General features: G+C 35.5%; 1 protein-coding gene across 4 annotated transcripts in view; it reads left to right on the forward strand.

Annotated features, from left to right (window-relative positions):
• Nckap5 (NCK associated protein 5) overlaps positions 1-25,500 on the forward strand; it is a 786,161-nt gene that overhangs the window by 390,737 nt on the left and 369,924 nt on the right. For all 4 annotated transcript variants that reach the window (XM_048345601.1, XM_048345602.1, XM_048345603.1 and 1 more), the window contains one exon: positions 20,683-20,816. In XM_048345601.1, the coding sequence (XP_048201558.1) occupies positions 20,683-20,816 (134 nt within the window). The remainder of the gene's footprint in view (positions 1-20,682; positions 20,817-25,500) is intronic.

Genomic DNA, 25,500 nt, shown 5'->3' on the forward strand with positions numbered 1-25,500 from the left:
GATGCCCTCTTGTGCTTTTCATTATTAAGCTAGCACTTTATAATTGCCCTATCTGACTAAAGTTATCAATGAGTAACTAACTGATTAGAGAATTTATGCAAAGGCTAACATCCATAGGAAAGGACAAGAGGATATGAATAAAGTGCATATCCCAAATGCTTGGTGATCACTTTGAAAGGGATGTTAACACAGGATAGGTAATTTGTATTCTAAATGATACTGATGTAAAGTGTAATGATTTAGGATGATACCCCTACTGACGTAGAGTATCACTGATGAGATTTTAAGTATCTTTTGGACAGAACACCTGTCTTATTATACATAGAAAGGCAACACCTACTGAATATCTGGCATGAAGTAGGTAATTATAAATGTTTCTGGTAGTAAGTGAATGGATTAATTAATGCAAGTGTGGGCTGTATTAAAAGAAAACAAGTCACTGTTTCAGTGAGTGAGAATAGGAAGGGGTAAGGTTTCAGAAAATATCACTGTAGACTAAAAGATTAAAACATTAATAAACACAAACCCAAAATAGGTGTATGGTGGCCATATGGTATGTGAAATTCAAACAAAATAATATTTAGGGCCACAAGAGAAAAGAACTGTTGATGTGTTTGTGGGTGAGGTGTCCATGGTAGTTGATATCAGAAAGATAGCAGAAGCTTGGGTTTAGTAGCTAGATTAATCATGCTTATTTGCTTTGACTTACATTGATCCAACCCTTTTTAGATTTTAAAATATTATTTAAAATATTATTTTGATTACTATTTTTAAAGAGATTATGAAAATATAATGAAATATGGCAATGATAATGAAAAAGAGGATGACTGATCACATGAATACATTTTACTAATTACTGTGTATCAGCAGGAAGATTGAAGAGTATCTAACCATCAAGGTGTCTATCCATAGGACACTAAAGCCTGGCCTAATGTCTTCTGATATCAAACCTATTTATGAACTATTTGGAGACTAATATTTTCCCTGATTTATAGAAATGCAAACAATAACACACAATAACTTAAAGCACAAAGTTCTTTGGTCAGATATAAGAAAAACCTTATGATAGCCAGGGTGATGAACTGCTGGGATAAAAAGGGAAAACATAGATGATTTTTATCTAGAGGCCACCAATGTATAGAGAGACTGTGATCAGTCCTAAAGGTATCTTGCAGAGACACCAAGTAAATGTTCTCTTAGTTAAGTCATCCAGTCCAAGGCTTTTTGTTTTGTTAGAGCTGTTTTGACTTACCAAGTAATAATGAATGAAGTGCTTTTCTGCTTGTTAACCATGATCTGGTACAGGAGCAGTGGTCACTATCGCTCTCAAATGTTATTACTGCTATTATTATCATTATTATTTATTAATTATTATCTTGTGTGTATGTGTACCAGTACTGGCCACTGTCCTTGAGATTTTTTTCCCAAGGCTACTCTACTGCTTGATCCATAACTCCCCTTCCAGCTTTTTTTTTTTTTTTTTTTTGGTGGTTAATTAGAGATAAGAGTCTTTCCTACCAGTGCTGGCTGCCAATTGAGATCTGAGTATCTTGGGCTCCTGAATAGCTAGGATTATAGGCATGAGTCACTAGAGCCTAGTTCCAAATGTTATTGTTACTAGAAGAAAAGCACAACTCATATAAAACTAACTATTCAGAGTCTGAATCACATTAGCTGAGTTTGAGGATGTGCTGACATTTAATTAAATAAACTCTTTAAACGCACTTAATGGAAGATTTTAAAAGGATGTGTGCTACACTTGCATAAGCCGTCAGTGTGAAGTGGAGCAATATATTCGCTTTCAGATGGGTTATCAAACAATAAAAGTTGATATGATACAGTGGAATTAACATTCACATTGCCATAACCCCCTACTCCATTGGCTTTTGCTGGCAACTGAGCCTTCATTGAAAACTCCAGAACACTATTCTCAGAAGCAAATTCTATCACCCTGACAACATTTTCTAGTTTTATTTGATCTTAAAAAACATTTCATTATGTTTAATTTAGGGAAATGAGATTTCTTTAATTACTATCAGTAGCAGCTATTAGAAGCTCAATTACATTTGCAAATTCATTTTTAAAAGCTTTATGGTTTTCAGATAAAAATTTCAAGTTCTAACTTAGCCCATTAAAAGTAAGTGTTCCTCCCCTCGGTGCCTATGCCTCCAAGAGAGAAGGTACGTTTTATAGCATGAAGTAAACAATGCTAGCAAGCTGAAGACTTGCCTAAATAGAGTTTAGAATCACTCATTTGAATAAAACAGATATTTCATTAAATAAATTGGCCCATCAAACATGTTTATAGGTTTCCTTTCTTGGGGTTTCACATACACGAAGCAGTACGGTGGGAAAGGTCAGGAAAGCCCTATGGGGAAGAACTGCTTCCTAGTTAAAATCGCGAGGTTGTTCAGCCTAATTCATGTCTAGCCTGGTTATGTGTCATCCAATTTAGTTAGTTATCACCACCATTACATCTAAAACCACATCTCCAATGAGAGGTCATAAAAGGATGCAGATAACCTCTCATTTATTGGTAGATTGAATTCAATCACTGAATTCCAAAGTGACTCAAGTTTTATGTGTTCTCGAGCTTCTTATTCAGGGAATTAAATAGTGGTGGTAGTTAGAAACTTCATTCCAAGTTCAGTTACTCATATTCTCTGTCACAGTAGCATTGATAGGCTATTTTTCCCTTATATGAGGAGATACATGAAATTTATGTTTTTATATCTAGAGAAACACATGCATCTGAGTGAGTTGTCCTGGATAATAGTTTTTCTATTTTCTTGTAAGTTCAAAGTTTTTTTTTCTTTATTGTCAAAGTGAAGTACAGAGGGGTTACAGTTTCATATGTAAGTCAGTGAGTACATTTCTTATCCAACTTATTACCTCCTCCTTCATTTCCCCCCCTCCCCTCCCCGCTTTCCCTCTCCCTCCCATGAGTTGTACAGTTGGTTTACACCAATTGGTTTTGGAAGTTTTGCTTTTGGAATGGTTTGTCTTTTTATTTTTTTACGGTTTCACATGGCATGTTGAATGTAATTACAACAGTGATATAATAGTCGTTTCCATAACATGGAGTTCATTTCATTTAGCATCATCTTATACATTCATAAGGGCATAGCTATAAGGCTCTTGTGATCTTCTGCTGTGACTAGCCTAAACCTGTGCTAATTATTCCCTATGAGGGAAACCATAGAGTCCATGGTTCTTTGGGTCTGACTCATTTCACTTAGTATAATTTTTTCCAAGTCCTTCCATTTCCTTATGAATGGGGAAATGTCATTCTTTCCGATAGAGGCATAAAATTCCATTGTGGATATGTACCACGTTTTTCTTTGTAGGGTCTAAAAGGATACCCTGCACATAGTAGACTTGATAAATGCTGGCGGATACAATTTGTTCAACAGTGAAGCAATGCTGTGTTGCTGAGAAATAGTTGTTCCTAGAGAAGTGTGAATGGGCCAATATGTTGGTGTCTACTTGGTGTCAATTTTGAGCTGTGCCATGAGAACTCTCTTGAAAAACTTTAGGATCTGTTCTCAGCATTGTTTCACTGTAATGAAAAATTGTCTCTGTCAGAAGATCTCAACTGACATTAAGAAACATCATAAATTTCTTGGTTGCTGTTTGCCATTGTTAAATGCATGCAGGTTCAAATGATTTAAGCTCAGACGTTGGGAGAAGGTCTTCACTAGCTATCCAACAAATAAAGGCCTCATATCTAAAATATACTTAGAATTCAACTACTCTGGAAAGCAATATGGAGGTTCCTCAAAAGGCTAAATATAGAGCTCCCATATGACCCAGCAATCCCACTCCTGGGCATTAACCCAAATGACCACAGACAAGGCCACGCTAAAGTTACCAGCACAACTATGTTCATTGAAGCATTACTTACCATAGCCATGATATGGAGTCAACCCAGATGCCTCCAGTGGATGAATGAATCAAGAAAATATAGTATTTATACACAATGGAGTACTATGCTTCCAACAGAAAGAATGATATTGCCCTATTTGTAAGGACATGAAAAGACTTGGAAAAATCATAATAAATAAAGTAAGCTAGGTCCAAGAAACATAGGCTGTCTGTTTTCCCTCATTTATATCAATTAGTGTATGTCTAAGAGGTTTTGGGCCGAGGGTCACAGTAGCTCAATAGCTATGTACATATGACCTTATAAAATAATGCTAATTAAAATGAACTCCAAGATATGGAAACAAGAGGTTTGTTTTTGTTTTTTAGTGTACTGTATGCTGTTATTTCTTTCTTTGTTTTCTCCCCCTTTGGTTTACCCCACTGCCACTATTTTTTATTTCAGTACCCTCTGTACTATATATGTTTATCTGATTTGGAATGGGAAAGGGAATCACAGAAAAGAAATAGTGAGACAAAGAACAAAGTGTGAATCCATGCAACAGTGATATAAGAGACTGTTGGAAATAAGCTTTACCACTTCAAGGGGAGGGGAGTCTGGAGGAAGGGATAGCAGGAGAAAACCAGGGAGGAGCTAATATTGACAAGAAATGTACTAATTTCCTACTTATGTAATTGTAACCTGTACATCACCTTTACAATAAACAAATGAAAACAGACAGGCAGGGGAATCGGTTCCATTCATTTGTTCAGTGATTTAGGTCCCCTGGAGTGTAGACACTCTAGTACAGTACGAAAAACACTGGAATATTAGTTACTTGACAAGGGCATGCCATAATTTATTTCAGATGTATGCACTGGAAGGACTAGTTTTTTTTATTTCATTTGGAAGTGTTTGATTTTATTTTTCTCAATTGCTTTAGATTTTACCCAGGCCAGTGAATGACTTCTTATGGAGAAGAGACTATATTAGGAATTTGGTGTCTGGGTGGATTGGTATTAGAGAGAAGAATTGCCTGTAGTGTCATTTGTGGCAATCTTCCTTGTGTGGCTGCCTTACATACTTGATAAATTCCTGGTACAAAATGTATATGAGACTGAAATAAGCAGCAAATAACTCATTAGAAAGCGTGCTTTTTTGTTCTTGTTGATTTACTTAAAAGTTTGTATTTTTGTATTTTATATAATGGTAGAAAAATACATAAAAGATAGGCAGAGATAATGAATAGTACTAAAGTAAGAATTGCACAATTTCAAAACACAGAACCAGGAAAATTGAGAGGCTATGTGGGATTAGGAAAAAGGGGAAGAATGATGAAATAGATGACATTGATCAAGGCGCATTGTATTCACAAACTGGCATGTTAAATTAGGTTCTCTTTGTACACTAAATAAACATAATAATATATCAGTACTGGTGGAGGCACTTCAAGCAGCTGACAAGACTGGACATGTGTCTTCTACCATGTACCAAGTGTTTCACATGCAAATGTTTTAAAAAGGCCAGGCAACTTATCTTTGACAGTGTACAAAAGTTTCAGGTCAATACATGCCTGCCTTGCTTTTGGGATCTAAAAGTACAGCAGGTCTTTTTTAATCAAAAAAGTACTGCTGTTCAAAGTGGTTCTGAAACAGTATTATAAAACAAAGTCACCATTGTTTATATTTTATGCAACTTCCCCACCCCATTTGTCCTAATGATTGGTCTTTAAGAACTTCTTTCTCAGAGATGTGTGAGAGAAGTGTGGTCAAATACTTTGAAGCGGTAATAAAGGACAGGACAAAAGTATATTAATTTCTATTTTCAGAAATCCTGTTATTCACTATCTAATTTAATGAAGTCTTGTGTGTGTGGAATTATCAGCCTGTAAGGAGCATGTTAACATTGCAAGAAGCATCAGTGTTATGTTTTCTGATTCCTAAAGGTAGCAGTTTTCATGTTGCCCACTCCCCGCCAAGCTGTAATGTACTTCAGAGTTGTTTTTCGATGCCTGGGTTCATTTTGTAAGCAAGTATTGACTACAGAGTAAAACACATTTAGTTTAACAGCAATCAATGAGTAGCTGACAAAAGAACATCTGATGTTTTGAAGTATTTAAAATATTAGCTAAATACACAAGCTGGGGAATTATTGGTGAAAGGCATGACTCTAGGGCTACACATACTCTTGATTGCAAGCTCCTTCTTTCACTCCTCCGGCACCTCTAACGTAGGGAGAGAGAAGACTGAATGACTATGCAGGATAATTAGCTTATTTAGTGTGTTGTAAATACAAAAGTTTCAGTGGAGATATAAAGAGTACATTTTTCTCTGTTAAAAACTGTCAATTGCCGATGAAAGGACTTTACTAAAAACAGCAAGTCATTTGTTTTGAATAAGTGGTTAAACTTCAAACGTTATTTCAGTATGCGAGAAAATGTGATGGAAAAGCATTTAAAGATGCCAACATCTTCAACACTGAATCTTGTAGGCTATTCTTAGTAAAGCAAAAGAAAAATTTAATTTGTCTTACTGAATTAGTGAGCTTTGCATCAGACATACTTGATACAGGGTTCCTATGGGCTTTGGATCTGGAGATCCAAGTTCAAGTTCCTGCAGTTGCGTGGCTTTAGGCTTTGATATGTGAGATGTGTGATACATCATGACCACAATGTTGTTTAGAATGAGCACTCCTACCAGGAGCCAGGAAAGAAAAGGAGGTGAAGGAGGCCCTACATTCTGAGGACACACCTTCAAGAACCTCTCCTGAGCATCACTGTGGGGACCGAACATTCAAACTTCAGCAGCCACTAAGTAATTATTTATCTCTACAAGTGCTATGACCAATATACACAATTATTCAATGTTAAGATTCATTTGACATAGAGTAGGTCCTTTTTAAATTACTGTTGAATTGATGTAGTTCTATTTCTAACAATAATTCCTGCTGGTAACAGTGACTGCCATGATTATTTTCACTCATCTGTATGTGCATGTGTGCTTGGGGGGGCGGGTAGGGGTGGAGTGGGTGCTACCTATTCCTAACTGAAAATGAGAAAAAATATACTGGCTAATGGCTCAGCACCAAAGGGTAAAATGTAATTCTATGTATAACACAAAGCCGATGCCTTTGTGCAAAGATGTAATCACAAGGGGATAAAGTATTTGTTCCTAGTCCGCTGACAAGCACAAATATTACATGATTTCTGGAATTGCTGAAAGGTGCATCCTTTCTGGAAAGCACAAACTTAATTTTTTCATCGTTGACAGTGGTTACAAAATTTCATTAAATTTGATAGAAAGTATATCAAATTATGTTTGTTTCTCAACAATAATAAGAAGAAAGTCTCCCAAACAAATGGCTCCTGGTGTACTTAGGAATTTTGGATAGAAAAAAAAAACATTGCCTTCTAGAAAATGAAATATTAGAATTGGTTGCCTGTGTGAGATTTCAGTTGTGAATTAATGATTAGGGGTGCACAAACTATGGCCAGGTATTTTCTGCCACACTCATTTTTATAAACACATTTGATGAAATACATCCACATGCTGGTGTTCATATTTATTTTATATTCACTTTCATGCTATAAGAAACAGTTGAATATCTATGAAACAAATTATATGATGCATGGAGCCTCCGATATTTACTGGTTAGTCTCTTTTAGAAAAATGTTGCCAGCCAGGCACTGGTGGCTCACAGCTGCAATCCTAGCTACCAGAAGGTGGACATCTGAGGATCATGGTTTGAAGCCAGCTGGAGCAGAAAAGCCCATGATACTCTTTTTATTTTCCAATTAACCAGTGTACCCCACCAAAGCAAGCCAAAATAAGAGGTGCAGCTCAAACGGTTAGAGTGACATGCATAAGCAGAAAAGTTAAGTGAGAGCAGAAGGCCCAGAGTTCTAGTCCTAGCACAGGAGAGAGAGAGGGGGTGAAGAGAGAGAGAGAGAAAGAGAGAGAGAGAAACTTTTGTTAATTTCTGCTTTAGATAATCATTCCAAATTATCACATGTGTGCTAAGCTTACTCTAATCACATTATAATGTCCTTAGTAGTAAAGACCTTTGTCTCTGTGTCTCTTTGTCTTTCTCTCTTCCTTTAAGGTAGATTTTTAAAAAAATATTTCATAACCATTAACATGGCTTCAGAGAGTTAAATACATCCATTGGCTAACCACTTGAAGTGAATGTTTACTAGACCTTGAAGGAGAAACTTTCATATTTTCAAAGGAAAGCAGTCAAGTTCTGAGTCCCTGGACTCTAATTGTGTCTATTAAAACTGCTGTTATTTACTTACTTTGATCTTAGGTTTATAATCTTACAAGAAGAATAAAAGAATTGAAAATACTGCCTGCTTACTTTCCTGCCAGTGGTGATATCCATGGATATCCTCACTTCTGCATGAAAAGCACTTCGAATTCAGACAGACTCCCAGAGTTCATTACTTTTATTCATGCTGCTAGAAATAGTCTCATTCTTTTCTTCAATGTATTTTATTCAGTATTTTTTTCTTGATACTATTTTAATTTATTTTTAATTACTAGCACCTTCATTTGATACTTATTTTCTTTTGCAATATAGACTTTTGTATAATTTCAAAATTTCCTGAGGATGGAAAAGTGACTGGCAATGTTTTAATCATTCAGATTATTTTATTTATTTTTAATTACTCTTTAGATCAGGTTGTGTACAGTAAATGCATATGTGTTTCTTTTTTCTTATTTGGAAGTGAATGATTCACACACCTGTGTAATGGCACAATTGTTGTGCTTAATGGGGTCCTTGTGCTTAGTGGCAGTGAACTTTCTGGAAACATCTTCTTGGACATCTGGAGCCTAATTCTTTGTCATAAATCCTGGGAATCCTGAACTCTATAAAAACATACTTGTTGAGTAAATTTTTTTTACCTATATTTCACATTTCACAGCATTTAACATTCAAGGACTCAGAAAAAATTCACTTTATAATATTGTTTCCAAAAAAGTTTAAATTTTCTGTGGTGGCTTTATTTTTTTGTGTTTTTTTGTGTGTATTTTTATGTGTTTATTTTTTGTGTCAGTTTGTAAATGTAATACATCTTGATCAGTGGTACCCATTTCATCATTCTCACCCTTCTCTCCAATCCCACTCAATCTCTCAATTATCTGTTTCATTTTCACATATATGTATACTTGGAAGAGCAAGACAGCACTCTCCCACCTTTCTCTAAAGATATGAATATAATATGATTAAAATGTTGCCAGTCACATTACCATCTTCAAGTAGTGGTTTCATTTTGAGATCATATATATGCCTATATTGCCAAAGAAACTAAATTTCAAATGTAGTTGCTAGTTTTTATATAAATCTTACTGATTCAGATGAAAAAATCCACTAAGCAATTGATGACCTGCTTTTCTTTCAAATTCCCAGAAAGTGAGAATCGAAAGTGGAGATTTGATTTCTGCACAGCTACAGAGGCCTAGGATAGGCTGAACCATCCTAGGCAAATTAGCTTCTTCTAGGACCTCATTTCTATTTTGTACTTTATAGTACTTTTCCAAGATTTAATTTCCCTTTGACTGTAAGCCCTAGGTACAGAATATTGATGTGTCCATGTGAGAAAAAAAGGCTCTGACTATGAATTAAATCTTACAAGGTCTTCCACAAGACACGTGTGTGTGTGTGTGTGTGTGTGTATGCGTGCATGCACACATGTGCTAGTGAGTGTCTGCATGCATTCCAATCCTAGAACTTGAACTCAGGGCTTAGATACTGTCCCTGATGATTTTTGCTCAAGGCTACTGCTCTACAACTTGAGGCACAGCTCTACTTCTGACTTTTTGGTAGTTAACTGGAGATCAGTCTAATGGTCTTTCCTGCTGGGGCTGCCTTTGAACATGATGCTTAGGTCTCAGCTTCCTGAGTAGCTAGATTTACAGGCATGAGCTACCAGCACCTGGTCAGAAGAGATTATTTCTGAGTTGCAAAGGGCCAAACACTGTCAAGAGTAGGAAGTGGAAGAAACTCAGGAAATTATGAAAAGGGCCTCTGAATAATTACTGACATTCAAAGTACACCTAAAAGTGTTGTATTTGTGGTGTAGACATTTCTCTGTGAGCTCTTCTATTCCCCGTCACATCAGAAAAATAGTTGTTCAGTGGTAAATCTAGTCCATGCTGACCTATTTTTTAAAAGTAGTATTTGTACCACATGGGACCAAGTCTTTCATTGGTTTCCACTTGTAACTATTGCTGCTCAGAAAGTGATCATCTTCTCTAAAATTATCCTGCACAGATTAAATTAACCAAGGGTTAAATATACTTTGAAGAGAGACACCTAGATTGTCTTTCAAGAGAATATATTTTCCTTTTCCCCAGATTAACTGTGCTTACTCAGTTCATTTATTGGTCTTGAATGATTTCCTCATAAAAATGATGTCTCTGTTAAAGCTTACCTCCCAAAACTTACCCGAATTTTAATTTATCAGTATGTACTGTTTTCAGTCTCTCTTAACTGTAGTGATTATGAAATGAAATTCTAGAGCATTGAACTGAAGCATTGATTGGTTCTACACTGATCTCTCAGTGGCATGATAAAATGTGATAGTTTTCATTTGTTAAACAAGGATGAACAGCCTACTAAAATTCACACATAAAAATTTTCATGTTTCTCCATGGAATCTATGGTTCCCCTCATAGGGAATAATTAGTCCACATCTAAGATAGTCCTAGCAGAAGATCACAATAGCTCAAGAGCTATGCCCGTATAAACACATATGATGGTCCTAAGAAAAATGAACTTCAAGTTATGGAAACAAGTGGTATATCACTGTTGCAGTTATTTTTAACATGCAATGTGAAACTATGCCCTTTTTTTAGTTTTTATCCATATTCCCTTCCTGTGGTTTTTACCCCCTGATATCACTGTAACTGATTTTAGTACCCTGGATATTGTATATACGTGTATTGGAACTAGGAAAGGGAAAGGGAATACCAAAATCAACAGACAAAGAATGAAAAGACAAACCAATGCAACACCAATATTTACCAAACTATATTGTGTAAACCAACTGTACAACTCATGGGGAGAGAGGGAAATGGGGAGGAGGGAGGCAGGAGAAAATGAGGGAGGAGGTAACAAGTTGTATAAGAAATGTACTCACTGCCTTACCCATGATACTGTAACCCCTCTGTACTTCACTTTGACAATAAATTTTTTTCATGTTTCTCACATAGTACAATATCATAAAATAATAGTGTCCTTGTTAAATTCAAGTCTTTGTGTTGTTTGTTAGTTAGTTTGTTTTGGTGGTTGTAGGGCTTGAACTCAAAGCCTGGGAGCTGTCCTTGTGCTCTTTTGCTCAAGGCTAGCATTCTATCATTTTGAGCCACAGCTCCACTCTGTTTTTTCTATAATTAGAGATAGAGTCTTGCAGGGATTTTTGTCTCTAGGCTGGCTTCGAAACACCATCCTCAGATCCCAGCCTCCTGAGTAGTTGGATTACAGATGTGAGCCACCAGTGCCCAGCACTAGCCATTCTTAAGGATTTGTCAAAATAATTAGTCTTGTTTGAAGAAAATTTCCACAGCAAAATAGTAAATATGAAGAACATTTACTATATTTTCCAATGAACAAAAAGTATCTCTGGAGAAATTAATATTAATTAGAAGCATCCTGGGAACTATATCTCTTGCAGACCTCAAAACTTCAGTAGTACCTTGTATAGTCAGTTGTTGACATTATAATATTCTCTTATTTTAGAAGAAGGAATAATTATCATAGCAAATATTCCAATTTCCCATACATATAATTATTCACATTTACTGAAGGAAGACAGGAATATAAAAATCCCTAGTCTAAATAGGCTTTATCTTTGACTCACAGTTCTATGAAACCTAGTAAGTGAACAAAAAGAACAGTAAAATTTACCATCTTACAAAATTGAATACATGCTTTGTAAAGAAGCCTCTGGAAGTCTTTTAAGAAGCAAAATGTTTGATTTAATTGTTACTGAATTAAAGTGACTAATGTGGAGTTGGATTGCAATCTGCGAGCTATGTAGAGAAGGCAATGATAAAGAAATGACAGAATAAATGCAATGAGTTTTTAAACCAAAGTAAATCTTTACTACATCATTCTTGGTATAAAGATGAAAACTAAAAGCCATTACTGATAGAAATTTTGCACACCTAGAGTTGATTGCTAAGGAAAAAGAAGTGTTGGAAGGGCAGGAGGATTTGATTAAGCTAGGCACCAGTGGCTGACACTCGTAATCCTACCTACTCAGGAGGCTGAAACGTGAGTATTGTCATTGAAGCCAACCCTGGCAGGAATGTCCATGAGTCTCTTACCTCCAAATAACCAGTAAAAAGCCTGAAGAGGCACCATGGCTCAAGTGGTACAGTTGTGCCAATATTGAGTGAAAAATATAAAAGAGAGTACCCAAGTCCTCACGTCAAGCCCTAGTACACACACACACACACACACACACACACACACACACACACACACACACACTCACACACACAAGAATTCAGCTAAACTGTATTTCCTGACCATTTCTGAAATGCTTGACAGTGTGCTAATTTTGTATGTGGCTTTCTTACCAAGCACACTGTCTAATCCACATCGTAAGTATATATTCTTTTAGAGGAGATAGGGAACATAATTATGTATAAAATACTTAACAAATTATATGGCAACATATAATTTCTACAATGCTAATTCAAATATTAAAAGCAGTGAATGAGATAAACCATTAATTAAGTTGGCAATAAGAGAGACATTAGGATGGAGAAGGCAAAGTAAGTGTACTTTTTAGTAAATATTACTGAAGTGTAAAATTGGAGAATAAACTGAAACTGAAGACCTGGGGAGTCTTTTTATCTTTAGGAGATTTTGAAGACAGACCCCTTGCTTGCAGCCCTAAGTCTGCCTACATGGGACAGGCTTACTATCAAGCAAAACAAAAGATGATCATGAAGAGCCCTGGTGACGGGGTTGGTGGATGTAGGTAAGGACAGAGTGCTCAGCTTCCATGCACAAGCATGGGTTCCATCACAATAACAACAATAGCAACAGACAAATAAAACCCAAATCGTAAACAAGGCTGCTTTCAAATGGAAACACTTTTGTGTAGTGAGTAACTATCTGAATTGAAAATTGCCAGGGACATCACTACATCTTACACTGAATTTGTCCAATGCTGTTCATCAATAAATTCTAATTTCCTTTAATGCTCATGACATATTCTCTGGAATTGCTCTCATGATATTAAACCTTGCTGGCCTTTTTGGGTTAATTATGTATTTTTATCAACTGTCTAATGTTAAATGAATACAGGTGAATAAAATGTGATCACAGTTAACTAGCTATGTGGTTAAAAATGAGTAAAGGGAATCCAAAAGGCAAAAAAAGAAAATAAAAGGAGAATATAAGAAAAAGTAAAAGATCACTTATCTGCAATAAAGAACAAAGAAAGTGCCCCTAAGTCTGAAATGGCATATACATAAGACAGATAATCCATTCTTCATTGGTCAGTTTGGTGCACACACAAAAAGACATACAAATCTAGAGCCATTCTAAAATTGCATCAATGGTTCTTGATAGGGAATTAGAAGTAAATATTTCTAAAAAGTCAAAATGTTGCTGCTTCTTTGTATGGAATTTATTCTCTATAGAAGAGAAAAGAACAAGAAGAAGGGTTTAATCAAGTATGGAAGCACTTAATAAAATTCAGTTCCAAGAGCCCATAAGAGGATAGGATAATTAATAGCTACTGTTAATTGTGATCAATTAACATGACAACAGAGAAAAAGGTCTGTGACCAGGAAGAAAAATGAGTCATTGACTTCTTATAAATGGAACCATTGGTCAAGTAAATGAATCTATTTTCTAAGTTGAGAATTGAGCTTTTTGATCAACTAGACTCAAGGAAAAGATTAGTATAAGAGCAAGAGTGTGTCTGAACCCAGCAGCTGACTATTGAAACGAGGCTTATCTCCCACCTGGATTATTACTCAATGGCTTGCCTTCTTTGGTCAGCTCCTATAACCACAAATATCCGAAGACTAGGAAGACATGGTTATCTGTGAAGCCTGTTGAAGTCAGAAAGCCAGAAATTCCGTGGAATGGCTTATGTCAATGCAAGAAGCCACTGCTAATGAATGACAGTGATAAAAGATGACACAATCTGCTCTTTTCCTTTTTCAATAGTCTCTCACTTCTGGAGTCTACAACAAGAAAGAATTATCTGCTCTAATGTCATTTGTATTTGGTTATCCTCCTTAAAATCTGCAGAGAGCTGTAATTGTTTAGCAGCCTCTGTAGTCTATTTCATCACTTCCCTTCTGAGTTATGTGACATCCAATGTCATCACTTTAACATTGCTTTGCTTGCCTTCTTCTAGCTGGGGAAACCCATCACCTTAGCTTCTTTAAATCTACTGCATTTCTCACCTACTTATCTGAAAATCAGAGTGTCAGTCATCTTCATCATTATCAAGTGAAATACATCCTCTGACAGACCCCAGCATATGTACACAAATACACACCATCTTGTAGACATTATGTTTTATCTCTTTATAGCCGTAGCATCATTAGTAATTATGCTTTCTTATTATGGTTATGGCTAATTTCATGGCTGTATAGAATGGGAGAACATTTTAGAAGTAGGTCCAGAGAGAGTAAGTATATTTCCCAAGGTTGCACAACAAGCTAATGGCAGGACCAAAATGCTTTCTCAATGCTAGAAATCAAGATGGTTATACTGTTTTGTTTTGTTTCTTAAATTGTAAACAATGGGCCAAAATGTAAACTTCCTGCACAGTTTTCAGCTGTATGTTGTCAAAACCAAAACCTTATTATGTTATGTGATGAATACAATGTTCTTAATATCTTCTTTGTTCCTAGACATAATTAATAAGTAATTAAGTTATTGTCTACATGTAAGAAAAGTCTTAATTTTCTCTGTTAATAATGCTATAATCTGTTAAAAAATATCCTATGATGACTTTACAACCCTCATCAATCTTAATTTACCAAACCTTTATTTGTACTTTTCTTTCTTTCTTTTTTAATAGTCTACCCTGGAGATGTTGCTCCTATAATGTTTATATCTACATCCCTTTGTGAGGTAATCAACACTTGGATAATTTTGCCCAAGAAAATAGTTATATGGGCTGATTCACCTATTGTGTTTCCTGTAGGGCTATTTATTAGCTTTCAGGATACTTCTGAAACCCATACAAATGCCCATTTGTCTCCTTTACCCTTGAAATTTCTACCCCTGCCTCTCTATTCATTCCCCTCCTCTTTTCCCTCTTTGCTTTTTTCCTCTCATTTTTTAAAACCAAGCTGAGCATCTTTTTCTTACTTAGGTTAAGAGCTTTTTATCTTTCTAGTGATGTTATCAGCACTGCGGATGTATACTGAGTTGTTTTTATCCTAGCATCTCAAAATCTGATAGTGATTCCTCAGTTACACCCAACACTACAGACTTAAAAGAAATCAATTCCTAAGTTCTTTATCTCTTTCTCTGCTTCTAAGATGTCTGAATCTTTCATAACCAATGGGGATATTGAATTCAGAAGGCTTTATGGAAAAAAGTGCATTGCAATTTAGGTAGAAAGGAAAAGGGTGGCTGCAATTAGATATAATAACTATAGCTTAATTTAGATCCACTTTGCCCTGGTTTGATAGAAATTGGTTAATGTTGAGTTTTTAAATTAAAAGCTAGTTTTCATGAAAACATTAGTTTAACTTTTCTGCTGATGTGTTTGGCTCAAGTTTTCTGAAGAAAAAAAATCAATTGTCAGTTTTAGATTCTCAGATGGTAAGGCAATTAAAAGGGTTATTGTGGGTGTTTGCATTGCAGTGTATACTAGGTGTTGATTGGCTATGCCCATGACTTTTTGACATTGATTAAGCAAATCTAGGCAGACTTACAAGTTCTAAATTTGTTATTTGTTCTTAATGCCATGTTTTATATTTGTATCATTGAATCGCGTGTACTCATCTTTTCTGGTAGGCTGTTGAGTTTTAATTTAAATCTTCATTACATAATAGATAGTTCATTTGCTAGACTCCACATTTCTTGGATGAACTCATATTTTTCCCATCAATATCCTAAACTATCATTTAACCCATAGTAAAGGCCTTTTCTAATGTCATTTATTCATTTCCCCAATTTCAGATCCTTGTATTATCCAGCAATATTAATGTATCTCCCATGCTTCTTTTATCATAAAATATTATTTATTAAGAATTCTATAACAAAAATTTTATATAGTTTGAGCTCATTGTAGGAATTTTTTTGAAAAGACACATACAATGAATGCTGTTGTGAATGGTATCATGGATCTCTTAAGTATCAGCCCAGGGGAGAACATGCTCAGGCATACCCATGCCTCTTTGTACTATTATTAAACAGGTCTGAGGACTGTGCTGAGTGGATGTGGGTTGGCCTCGCCTATTATGGCAAATATTTCACTAAACACATGGGTATGTGTGATGGTACTAATATATTTGTATATGCCTGAATACCACACAATATATTTATATATAAGTTTATAAGCTAAATCCAGTTTCCACATATGAAAGTAAAACATACATCTTTTATCTCTCTAGGCCTGACAACCTCACTTAACATAATTTCTTAAAGGTATTTCTATTTCTTTACAAATGGTACAATATCATTTTTTTCTAATAGAAGAGTAAAATTCCACTACGTGTATATACCACATTTTCTTGATCCATTTGTCCATTAAGGGGCATCTGGGCACTTATGATTCCATGCCTTGGCTATGGGGAATAGTGTTGCAATGAACACAGTTGTGCTGATGGCTTTACTGTTTCCTGGTTTATAATCTTTTGGATAAATACCCAGGCATAGATTTGCTCACTAATAGGGTAGTTCTGTGTTTAATTTTCAAGGCAATTCAGTTATTTATTGACTCAGTAGTCAGAATAATCTTTACTAAATTTTCAACAGGTCCTATTGCTTAAAAGATTAAACCTTAAAATAAAGTTACCATTTTATTGAAGATAACCCTTCCTATTCAAGTTTTTTTTAATGTTTTTGAACTTCACTAATATTATCATCTATGATGTACTGAGAGTCGCCAACTATAATTGGACCTAGGATAGAGGCACACATTGGTTTTCTATATTCATGATCCCCTAGGGTCTAGCCTCTGCTCCTTGTAGCTATAGGCCATGCCACAACTGTTTTTTTGCTCACCAGGTTCTAGACACCGTGAACTTCTCTTTGTGCTTGCCACATATCACAAAGGACATTTGTACTTGCTGCTCACTTTGCCTGGTGTCATGGTCTCCAATAAAACCTACTTGTCAGAGAGATCCCCCTGTGAATGGTACTTCCTCAGAGACTCCAGCCTACCTTATAAAATCTGTTCCTCTTGTTACCATTTTGTCATCTTCCAGAAAACCCAAACTAGTCATCACTTGTTTGATGGCATTTATGAGTCTAGCAAGTCTTTTAACAACTGTCCTTACCTTTAGTCTGTAAGTATGATAAGAAAATAACCAGGACACTTGCCTCATTGTTTACCTCAGATTTCAGTGGTTAGTAGCTACTATCTGCTCAATGATTATTTGTGGCCGAAGTGAGCATGCATCCATGTTGGTGGTTATATAGCCATTTCTTAGCATAGAAATATGGAATAATCAAATCAACCATCAGTTGGATTCAACTTTTTTCCTTTCTGATAACATGTATACATAATTGGCCTTTCAATACTTGAATGGCTTAGACAACAGTTGCAAGGACCTGATCAGGACAAGGGTTTAACAATGATTACAAAGAAACTGGAATATACTTCTAAGTTTAGTCACTATAATTCAGTGAAGTACTGTTGCTGTGGACAGGCTGTGATGTATGAACAAGACGTATTTGTAGAACAGAACTTGGACTGTATAGATTTTTTTTTTTTACTTTTTTTTGTCCATGACTCAACTTTTGTCCTTGGGCAGGGAAAGTGCTTTGGAATTCTGTTCTTGATACTGATGTCTTTTTCTACCACATGATGTACAGTCTGCCTTTCCTTAGCATGACATGACATGTGTTTCTAAAACTCATTGCACTCTGCAAAACTATACAAAAGAAGCATGAGACCAATGGGAGCTTGAGAGTAGAAGTGGAATACTAAATGCCAATGACAACTTAAAAATAAGAAACAATAAAAATAGTGGATAAGTTAGTTTTACACATGTTAAATGGTTAGGAAATAAATAACTAGATAGCTATTGCTATAAATTTGGAATTTTACCTTGAAAAAAAGACCTTCAGTTTGCTGTGGGAGTTGGTGTCAACTCCTTGTGACATATTGCAAAGGATGGAAGGCAGGCTGCCTGAAATTTCAGAGATTGGTGTAGGCTGGTGTGAAGGAATGCGACTCTTAAAATGCACAGTGGACTCTTCAAAAAGTGTGTTTTATCTGGGTGTTGGTGCCTCACACATAAAATTCTAGCTACTCAGGAGGCTGCAATCTGAGGTTTAAGGTTTGAAGCCACCCAGGGTAGGAAAGCCCTTGAAACTCTTATTCCAATTAACTACCAAAAAAATGTCAGAAGTGGAGCTGTGGCTCAAGTGGGAGAATGTTAGCCTTGAGAAAAAAAAAAGCATGTTTTATGTTTATGTTCACCTAATTTTTCTTGTGAATCAAATTGAGCATAAGCAAATGTGAGATATGTCATGCTCAAATTTTTCCCTGATCTATCAATTTCATTGGGACACTTTTACACTTGTAAAGTAAAGGCTATAGCCCAAATGACTAGATAGGGAAGAAATGAAAAAAAAAAAACAACTGAGTTCTATAAAATGAACTCTAATCTAGCTCTTTGAGTAGAAAAGCCTAGGCAAGTGCCTGGCCTTTATCTTTCAGGGGAAGAGGTGATTGTGGATGGAGCCCAGTTGTCCAAGGAGCAGACACAGTTGTGCAAGCTTCTGTATTTGGAAAATTGATATGGGTTATGGTGACACTGTATGGGTTAATATAAATACGTGATATGTGAAAGGAATATGTTGCAAATACCTTTCTCTGTAGTATAAAATATGTGTATAAAATGTGTATATGTGGGTATATTTGTGTGTATTCTGTGTGTGTGTTTGCATATGTATATTTCCATATTTGAATCAGCAAGTTACTAGATATTAGATTTATTAGTTATTAGATATTAGAGACTCTTGACTATGTCAGTGAATGGATTTACATAACTTCCCTTTTTATCTTTGAAATAAAGACAGATCCTGTTTTCTCTGCAAAATTTCATATCTTTCATAGCATTTGATTTTAAAGTAGTTAACATGTGCCATTCTCCCTTTTCTAGACTCAAAGAACAGTCTTCCATCTTTTGTAATTTGTTTATATTCCTTCTTCTACAATGGGTAGTGTAGAGAACAGTACTGACGGTGTAGTCACTGGGTAAAGAACTAGTTATTATATATTGTGGTAAATATATATAATTTGAAATTTGCCATTTTAACCTTTTCTTCAGAGTTTACTTAAATTAGTACATTTCTCTTCCTTAACTACATTTCTTTCCCTTTCCAAAGCTTTCTTCATGTCACACTCCAACAGAATAAAGATTTGATTTGGGTTTGTTTGGATGTCAATAAAAGTGAGTGATTGTGAGGGTTAAAAATAGGCTAAGTTATGTCTTAACAAAAGGAGAGTTCCAGAATCAATAAGCACGTATATTTCTAGGACCACTGTGTATTAGATAATGTGATAAATTTTTTGTACATAAAATAAAGTTGAAATCTGAACTGTTTATCCAATTGGACATTTTGATAAATGTGCAAGAGAAACAATAGTAGAATAAGTGAGCAGCTCAAGGAACTAAGGTAAGGGAGAAAAATGATGGAATGATAAAGGAAGCCTTCTCAAGGGCATGGCTGCTGACTATGACTGGGAGGAGCCCTGTGCTTTCAGTAGAGACATTCAGAGAGCCTTTTAATCAGTAACTAGTAGTTACTCAAAGGTACAGTGGGATACATAAGTAGTTTAGAGGGTCATGATTCATATTATAGTCTATTTTTTCTTCATGATCTTTAGAGTAACTTTTTCCATATATTTTTACATTTAATGTTTAAACATTTATCTTTGCTATACCTGTGACTGTATTCCATTTATTGGGTCACCTTTGAATATGAATAAACCATTGAGATAATGAGAGCATTTGAATTATTTCAACACCAAGGTGTCTAATTTTCTTCTTTCCTTATCGGAATGTAAACTCCTTACAATCAGGAATTGTAGCTTTGGTTTTCATCATTAAATTATACATTCTGTATGCAAAGTGTTTCAGTTAGTTACAGTAATAACCATAACAGCATGTAATGCTTTAATGAAAGGTAACAACAAAAGCAAAACACAAACAGAACAAAGACAGCATTAACATAGCTGATCTGGTACTATTAGGAGGATCTGAGGTATGTGTGGAGCCCTCTTTCCAGGATCATTCAGTCCTTCTTTCAATCACAGCTGTTCATTCCTTCAATGAGCTAGTTTTTTTTAAGATTATAAAAGCAGTGGGTCGTCTTGTCTATTTTTATCTCGGAGAATCTGACTGGACAAAATTAAAACTCATTCTTTAGCCTTATTCTCATCAGCCCTATGGTCTAATTAAGTTGAAATTCTTGATCCTTCTGTAGAAACAAGTGATGTTCTCTTTAAAGTAGATGGCAGAGATTGAAGTGATAAAATAATGTTGAATGAGTAATGGTGCTCTAATTATTAACTAAATGACTATGCTTTGTTACAAATTATTTTTTCATCATAAAAACCTTGTTAAAACTAATTTCCTTTGTTCTTTTCACAGCATGAAAAGCTGATACATGAACTGGAAGAGGAGAGGCACTTGCGTCTTCAAAGTGAGAAGCGGTTGCAGGAGGTGACCTTAGAGTCTGAGCACAACCGAATCCAGATGCTTGGTCTGCAGAGGCAATTCTCCAGGTACTGATTTTCTACTAATGCACTGATCCTGAAGAGTGTCCATGCACCAGTAACACCTTAGGTTGTAATTCCCTGTTCAAGCTTTTGTTGTATCTGATAAGCTGTTTCTCAATCATTTAGACCCTTTCTGCAGCCAAGCCATTGGGGCGAATTGTCTGAAAGTTGACATTTGCCCCTGCAGTAGCCTGGGCTTTACAGAAACTCATGGTCTTTTCTCTACCTTGAAGATATTTCACTGAGTCTTTGGTACCTTTGTGGCCTGTGCATCTTTCCTGTTTAATACAGCCAACTCAGAGGGGAAAAATTCTCTGATCATCATAATCCTCTTTTACAATAGAGAATGCAAATGTAATTATTTGGTAAATTCTTACTAACAATTTTGTAATGAACCAATGATTACCAAAGAGACTTGGAAAGTTTAGTCAACCTGTCTTTACTATCCAGTTCCATTTCTGCAATTTCAGGTTTATTTTCATATCACAAGCAATGTATAGTCACACCTAAAAATAAAAGACTGTTTTGTGTTTTAAAAAATGAATCATTAAGTTTCATCCTTTAAAAAAGATACAACTATGAAAGTGGGCTGGTGGTGACTGACATCTGTAATCCTAGCTACTCAGGAATCTGAGATCTGAGATTCAAAGCCAACCAGGGCGGAAAGTTTGTGAGAATCCTATCTTCAGTTCACCACTTACAAAGTCAATAAAAGAGCTGTGGCTCAAGTGGTGAAGTTCTAGACTTGAGAACAAAAGTTCAGGGACTGTGCCCAGGTCCTGAGTTCAAGCCCCAGGACCAGCACAAAAAAAAAAAAGAAAAGAAAGAAAGCAAGAAGGAAGAAAGAAAGAAAGAAAAAAGAAAGATAGATGTAAGTAGATTTTGAAAAAGGATTCTGTTTTATATTTAATTCCAGCAGAATTGAAATCTTTCAATTCCAATTTTAGTTAAGAGAGCAGGTGTCAGTTCAAATTATTACATTTAAATCTTCATTTTGCCATAGAGGAAATACATACTTGTATATTTAGATCTCTGGCACCAAATATTGGCCACCTGCAAGAAGGTATCTGGTTTCTTTTTTTGTAGTTCACCATGTATAAGACTAGGGAAGCAGCTTGATTGCCTTTGCGGCATGAGATTGGGCCAGGCTGTCATGTTTGAGAAGTTGCCCTAAGATCTTCATGAACAAAGTGTATGGAGTCTTGTCTTTTATTCCTCTCTGGGATGTAGATGACTTTATGGAACATATAGCTTCCTTGTGATGAAGGATTTTTTTGTTTGTTTGTTCATCCTGGGGCTTGAACTCTGGGCCTGTGCAGTGCTCGTGAGTTTCTTTTGCTCAAGGCTAGCTCTTTACCATTTGGTCCACAGCACCTTATTGGATATAGTCTCACAACTTTCCTGCCTATGCTGGCTCCAAACCATGATCCTCAAATCTCAGCTTCTTTAGTAACTAGGATTTCAGGTGTCAGCTACCAGCACCCAGCTATGATGAAGTTTTTATAATGATGCAGGCAGTTTCATATATGTATTGCAGAGAAAGACCAAAGTTCATCCTTCATATTACTTACCTCATTGTTCCTTATACTAGAGTGCATGTGACTTCACTCTAGGAGCTTTTTAGGAAGAGTAGGACAGGAAAGATAGATGACTACTCAATGTTTCATATAATAAATTAACGCCCACTCAGTTCTTTAAGCCTACAATAATGCATAGATAGTATGGACACCCAGTATTGGAAGCTTTAACAAACCCATCTTACAGGCTGCTACTGATCACACACTATCTCAAGTTTATACTTACTTGATATGAACTTTATGCATCCCAACTGCCAGTCATAGCCTCCCCCTCCAATCCAAGAAGCACTATTTTATAATCCTTGTCATTTTGTTGATACAGGAAAGGAGGAGGCAGATCTCACCCTTTGCACTGTGTAATTCAGATGTCTTTATATTCAAGCTATTGATTTCCATGATTTTAGCCACATGACACAGTAGATTGTTTTAGTATGGTGCTGGGTCATCTTCTGTAAATCAAATGAATAGCTAATACTGATTTAAGCTATAGAAAAGCCAAAAAATACATTTTAGGCTGAAAGAGAAAATAATTATATGTACAATAAATAGTGGCTGGTTGTACATACTGCTTTGTGAAAATTTTTTCTCAGTATTATCAGTTTTCTTATGCAAAGCTTCATTGGAACTCTAAAGTTCAAGTGCAATTACAGCAAGTTAGCTAATACGAAACAGCAAAAGATGGGGGAAGATCACAGACAGCAGATAATTACATGATAATTGGAGAAGATCCATGGCCTTTCACAGCTTAAACTTCAGTTTTAAAGGTATTTTTAGTAATTCTTGAACAACCTGTTAATTTAGTCTCTGTAAAATTCTCAATAATACAGAATATACATATAATTCATCACCCTTGGACATGGCAGAGATCCAAATAGTCATCTAAGTGATTTATATAATACAAATTATTATATTAACTTTAAAACTTTTGTATTCATAATTTATTCTTTTTATTTTGGGTTGATAGTTCATTTTGTATGTACTATTATCTGGCAAGTGGAATTATTTAGTTCATGGACAGTGGTTAATTTTTAAAAATTATATTAGTGACCAGATTTTTTAAAGAATGTGGTATAACTTATAATAAAAGGTAAACTAATAACCAGTCAGAACAAATAAAAACAGAAAATAAAGTCTACCATAAGAGAATTTGACAAAGAATTTTAGTCACATAGCTCAATATGTTTTCTAAGAATGAGTGTTTAATTTAGCTCTGAGATTCCTGGAAACTTTAAAAGGAAAACACAGGAGATAGGCATTTTTTTTAATCTCACAGTAAGAGGCTATTCCTCTTAGAGGAACATCATCTCTAATTTAAAAAGTTCCTAATAGGATATACATGTAGGTCTCCTCATAGACAATATTAAAGGACATAATAGTGGCCCATGTTGGGAAACTTAGGATCAATTCTAATTAGTATGACTGCTTCCATTATGACCCTTAAGTTTGAGAAGTTAACTAGTATCTGAATTTCATAATACACAAAATTAGGAATAGAAAGTCCATATGTAAGGGCACAGATAAAGCGACACTTATTCTCACATCTGAGTTCTTGAGTTAGCCATCGTACTGCAAATTCATGGGTACATATAGCACTAATGACAAAGAATGATAAGATAAGAATGTCTGAGCTGGATTGGGTAAAGTGTTTCTTGGTATATGTGATGACAGTGTAGGCAGGAGAGCTTTTAAATATTTCTCCTGCGTCTGAGCTTTAGGATGGAAGTGGAGTAGTAGAAAGAGACATAAATGGTGAGCTAGAATCTGAGACACTTAGAAATACATGGGACGTAGAATCTCAGATAGTGGTTTCAGGAGGAGTAATTCAGGGCTTGGCTTTATGCAGTTTCAGCTGAGTTTGATGCTGGGCCTCATGTCTTGAAGGCACCAGGCAAATATCACCATTTGTGATTATATGTGTTACTTACTAGGATGACTTAGATGATGAAAACCCTTAAGAACGCTTGATTGATTTCTTTTTTCATAAAAATGAGTTTTGTTTTCATACTGCATTATTTACATCACCACAAAACTTTCAAACTTGAATCCTTTCTTTTGCCTTTGATCAGGTCTAAACATTGGGGGAAAAATTAAGAAAAAAGATATGTATCCAGGGGTTGTACATTAAGCCAAGCCCCAGAGTTGAGGGAGGTCTTTAGTAAGATGGTGCTATCACTTGAACTGCCTTTTGTTTGTCTAAGTATTTGATGTTACAAGTGAGAGTTGCTTTTCAGATGAGATGATGGCTTTTTAACCCACTATCTGATGGGATATGTGCCTGTAAATATTTTATGAGGGATTAACTTTGTAACCATCTAATGTTTCCTAATGGTCAAATCCTGTTTTTCCTTTCTGACTGCTTGTTCAAGTTGTGATTGTCCACAACAGTCAGCAAAAAGGTAGAGATTGAGGCTGGGTCACAGCTTTCTGTTATAATTAGAGGTTAACCTCTACTCTCATTTTCCACTTCAATTTTAAATTATGTTTGAGCCTTAGCAAAGGGAAATTTCGAGAACATTATTCCCAAGCTGAACTGGGTATATTTAGTTGTAAAAGCGATTTTAAAAAGATGTGCGGCATGGCACCATTGGCCCGTGTCTATAATCCTAGCTAACTTATCGCCAATTAACCCCCAAAGCCAAAGTTGAAGCTGTGGCTCAAACAGTAGAGTGCTAGCTTTTAGAAAAGGGAAAAGAAAAACAACTTCGGGGACAGTGTCCATTGAGTTCAAGCAACTGGACTGCAGCGTGTGCATGTGCGTGTGCACACAAATGTATGAAGTGACAAGCATCTAATTCTACAGAATACTGATTCATACAAACCATATGATTTTGAGTTGGAAATCTTGGAAGTAATCTAGTCAATTCTGAGAGCTATTGTTATCACAAAATACTTACTTTTGTTGTATACACAATAAGAGCAAATTTTAAAAATGATAAGGCAGATAAAAAGGCTCTACTCATATTTATGAACAAACAGCCTTGTATGATATACAGGAATTTTTTTCCAGGTTCAAGAGATCAGACTTGATATTTGCTAATAGGTTATTATGCTTGGACATGAATAGAATAATGGCCAAACAGTGCTAATAGTAATACATATTTTAATGTATAACA

The sequence above is a fragment of the Perognathus longimembris genome, chromosome 4 (genome assembly GCF_023159225.1).
Source record: "Perognathus longimembris pacificus isolate PPM17 chromosome 4, ASM2315922v1, whole genome shotgun sequence".
NCBI classification, from domain to species: domain Eukaryota; kingdom Metazoa; phylum Chordata; class Mammalia; order Rodentia; family Heteromyidae; genus Perognathus; species Perognathus longimembris.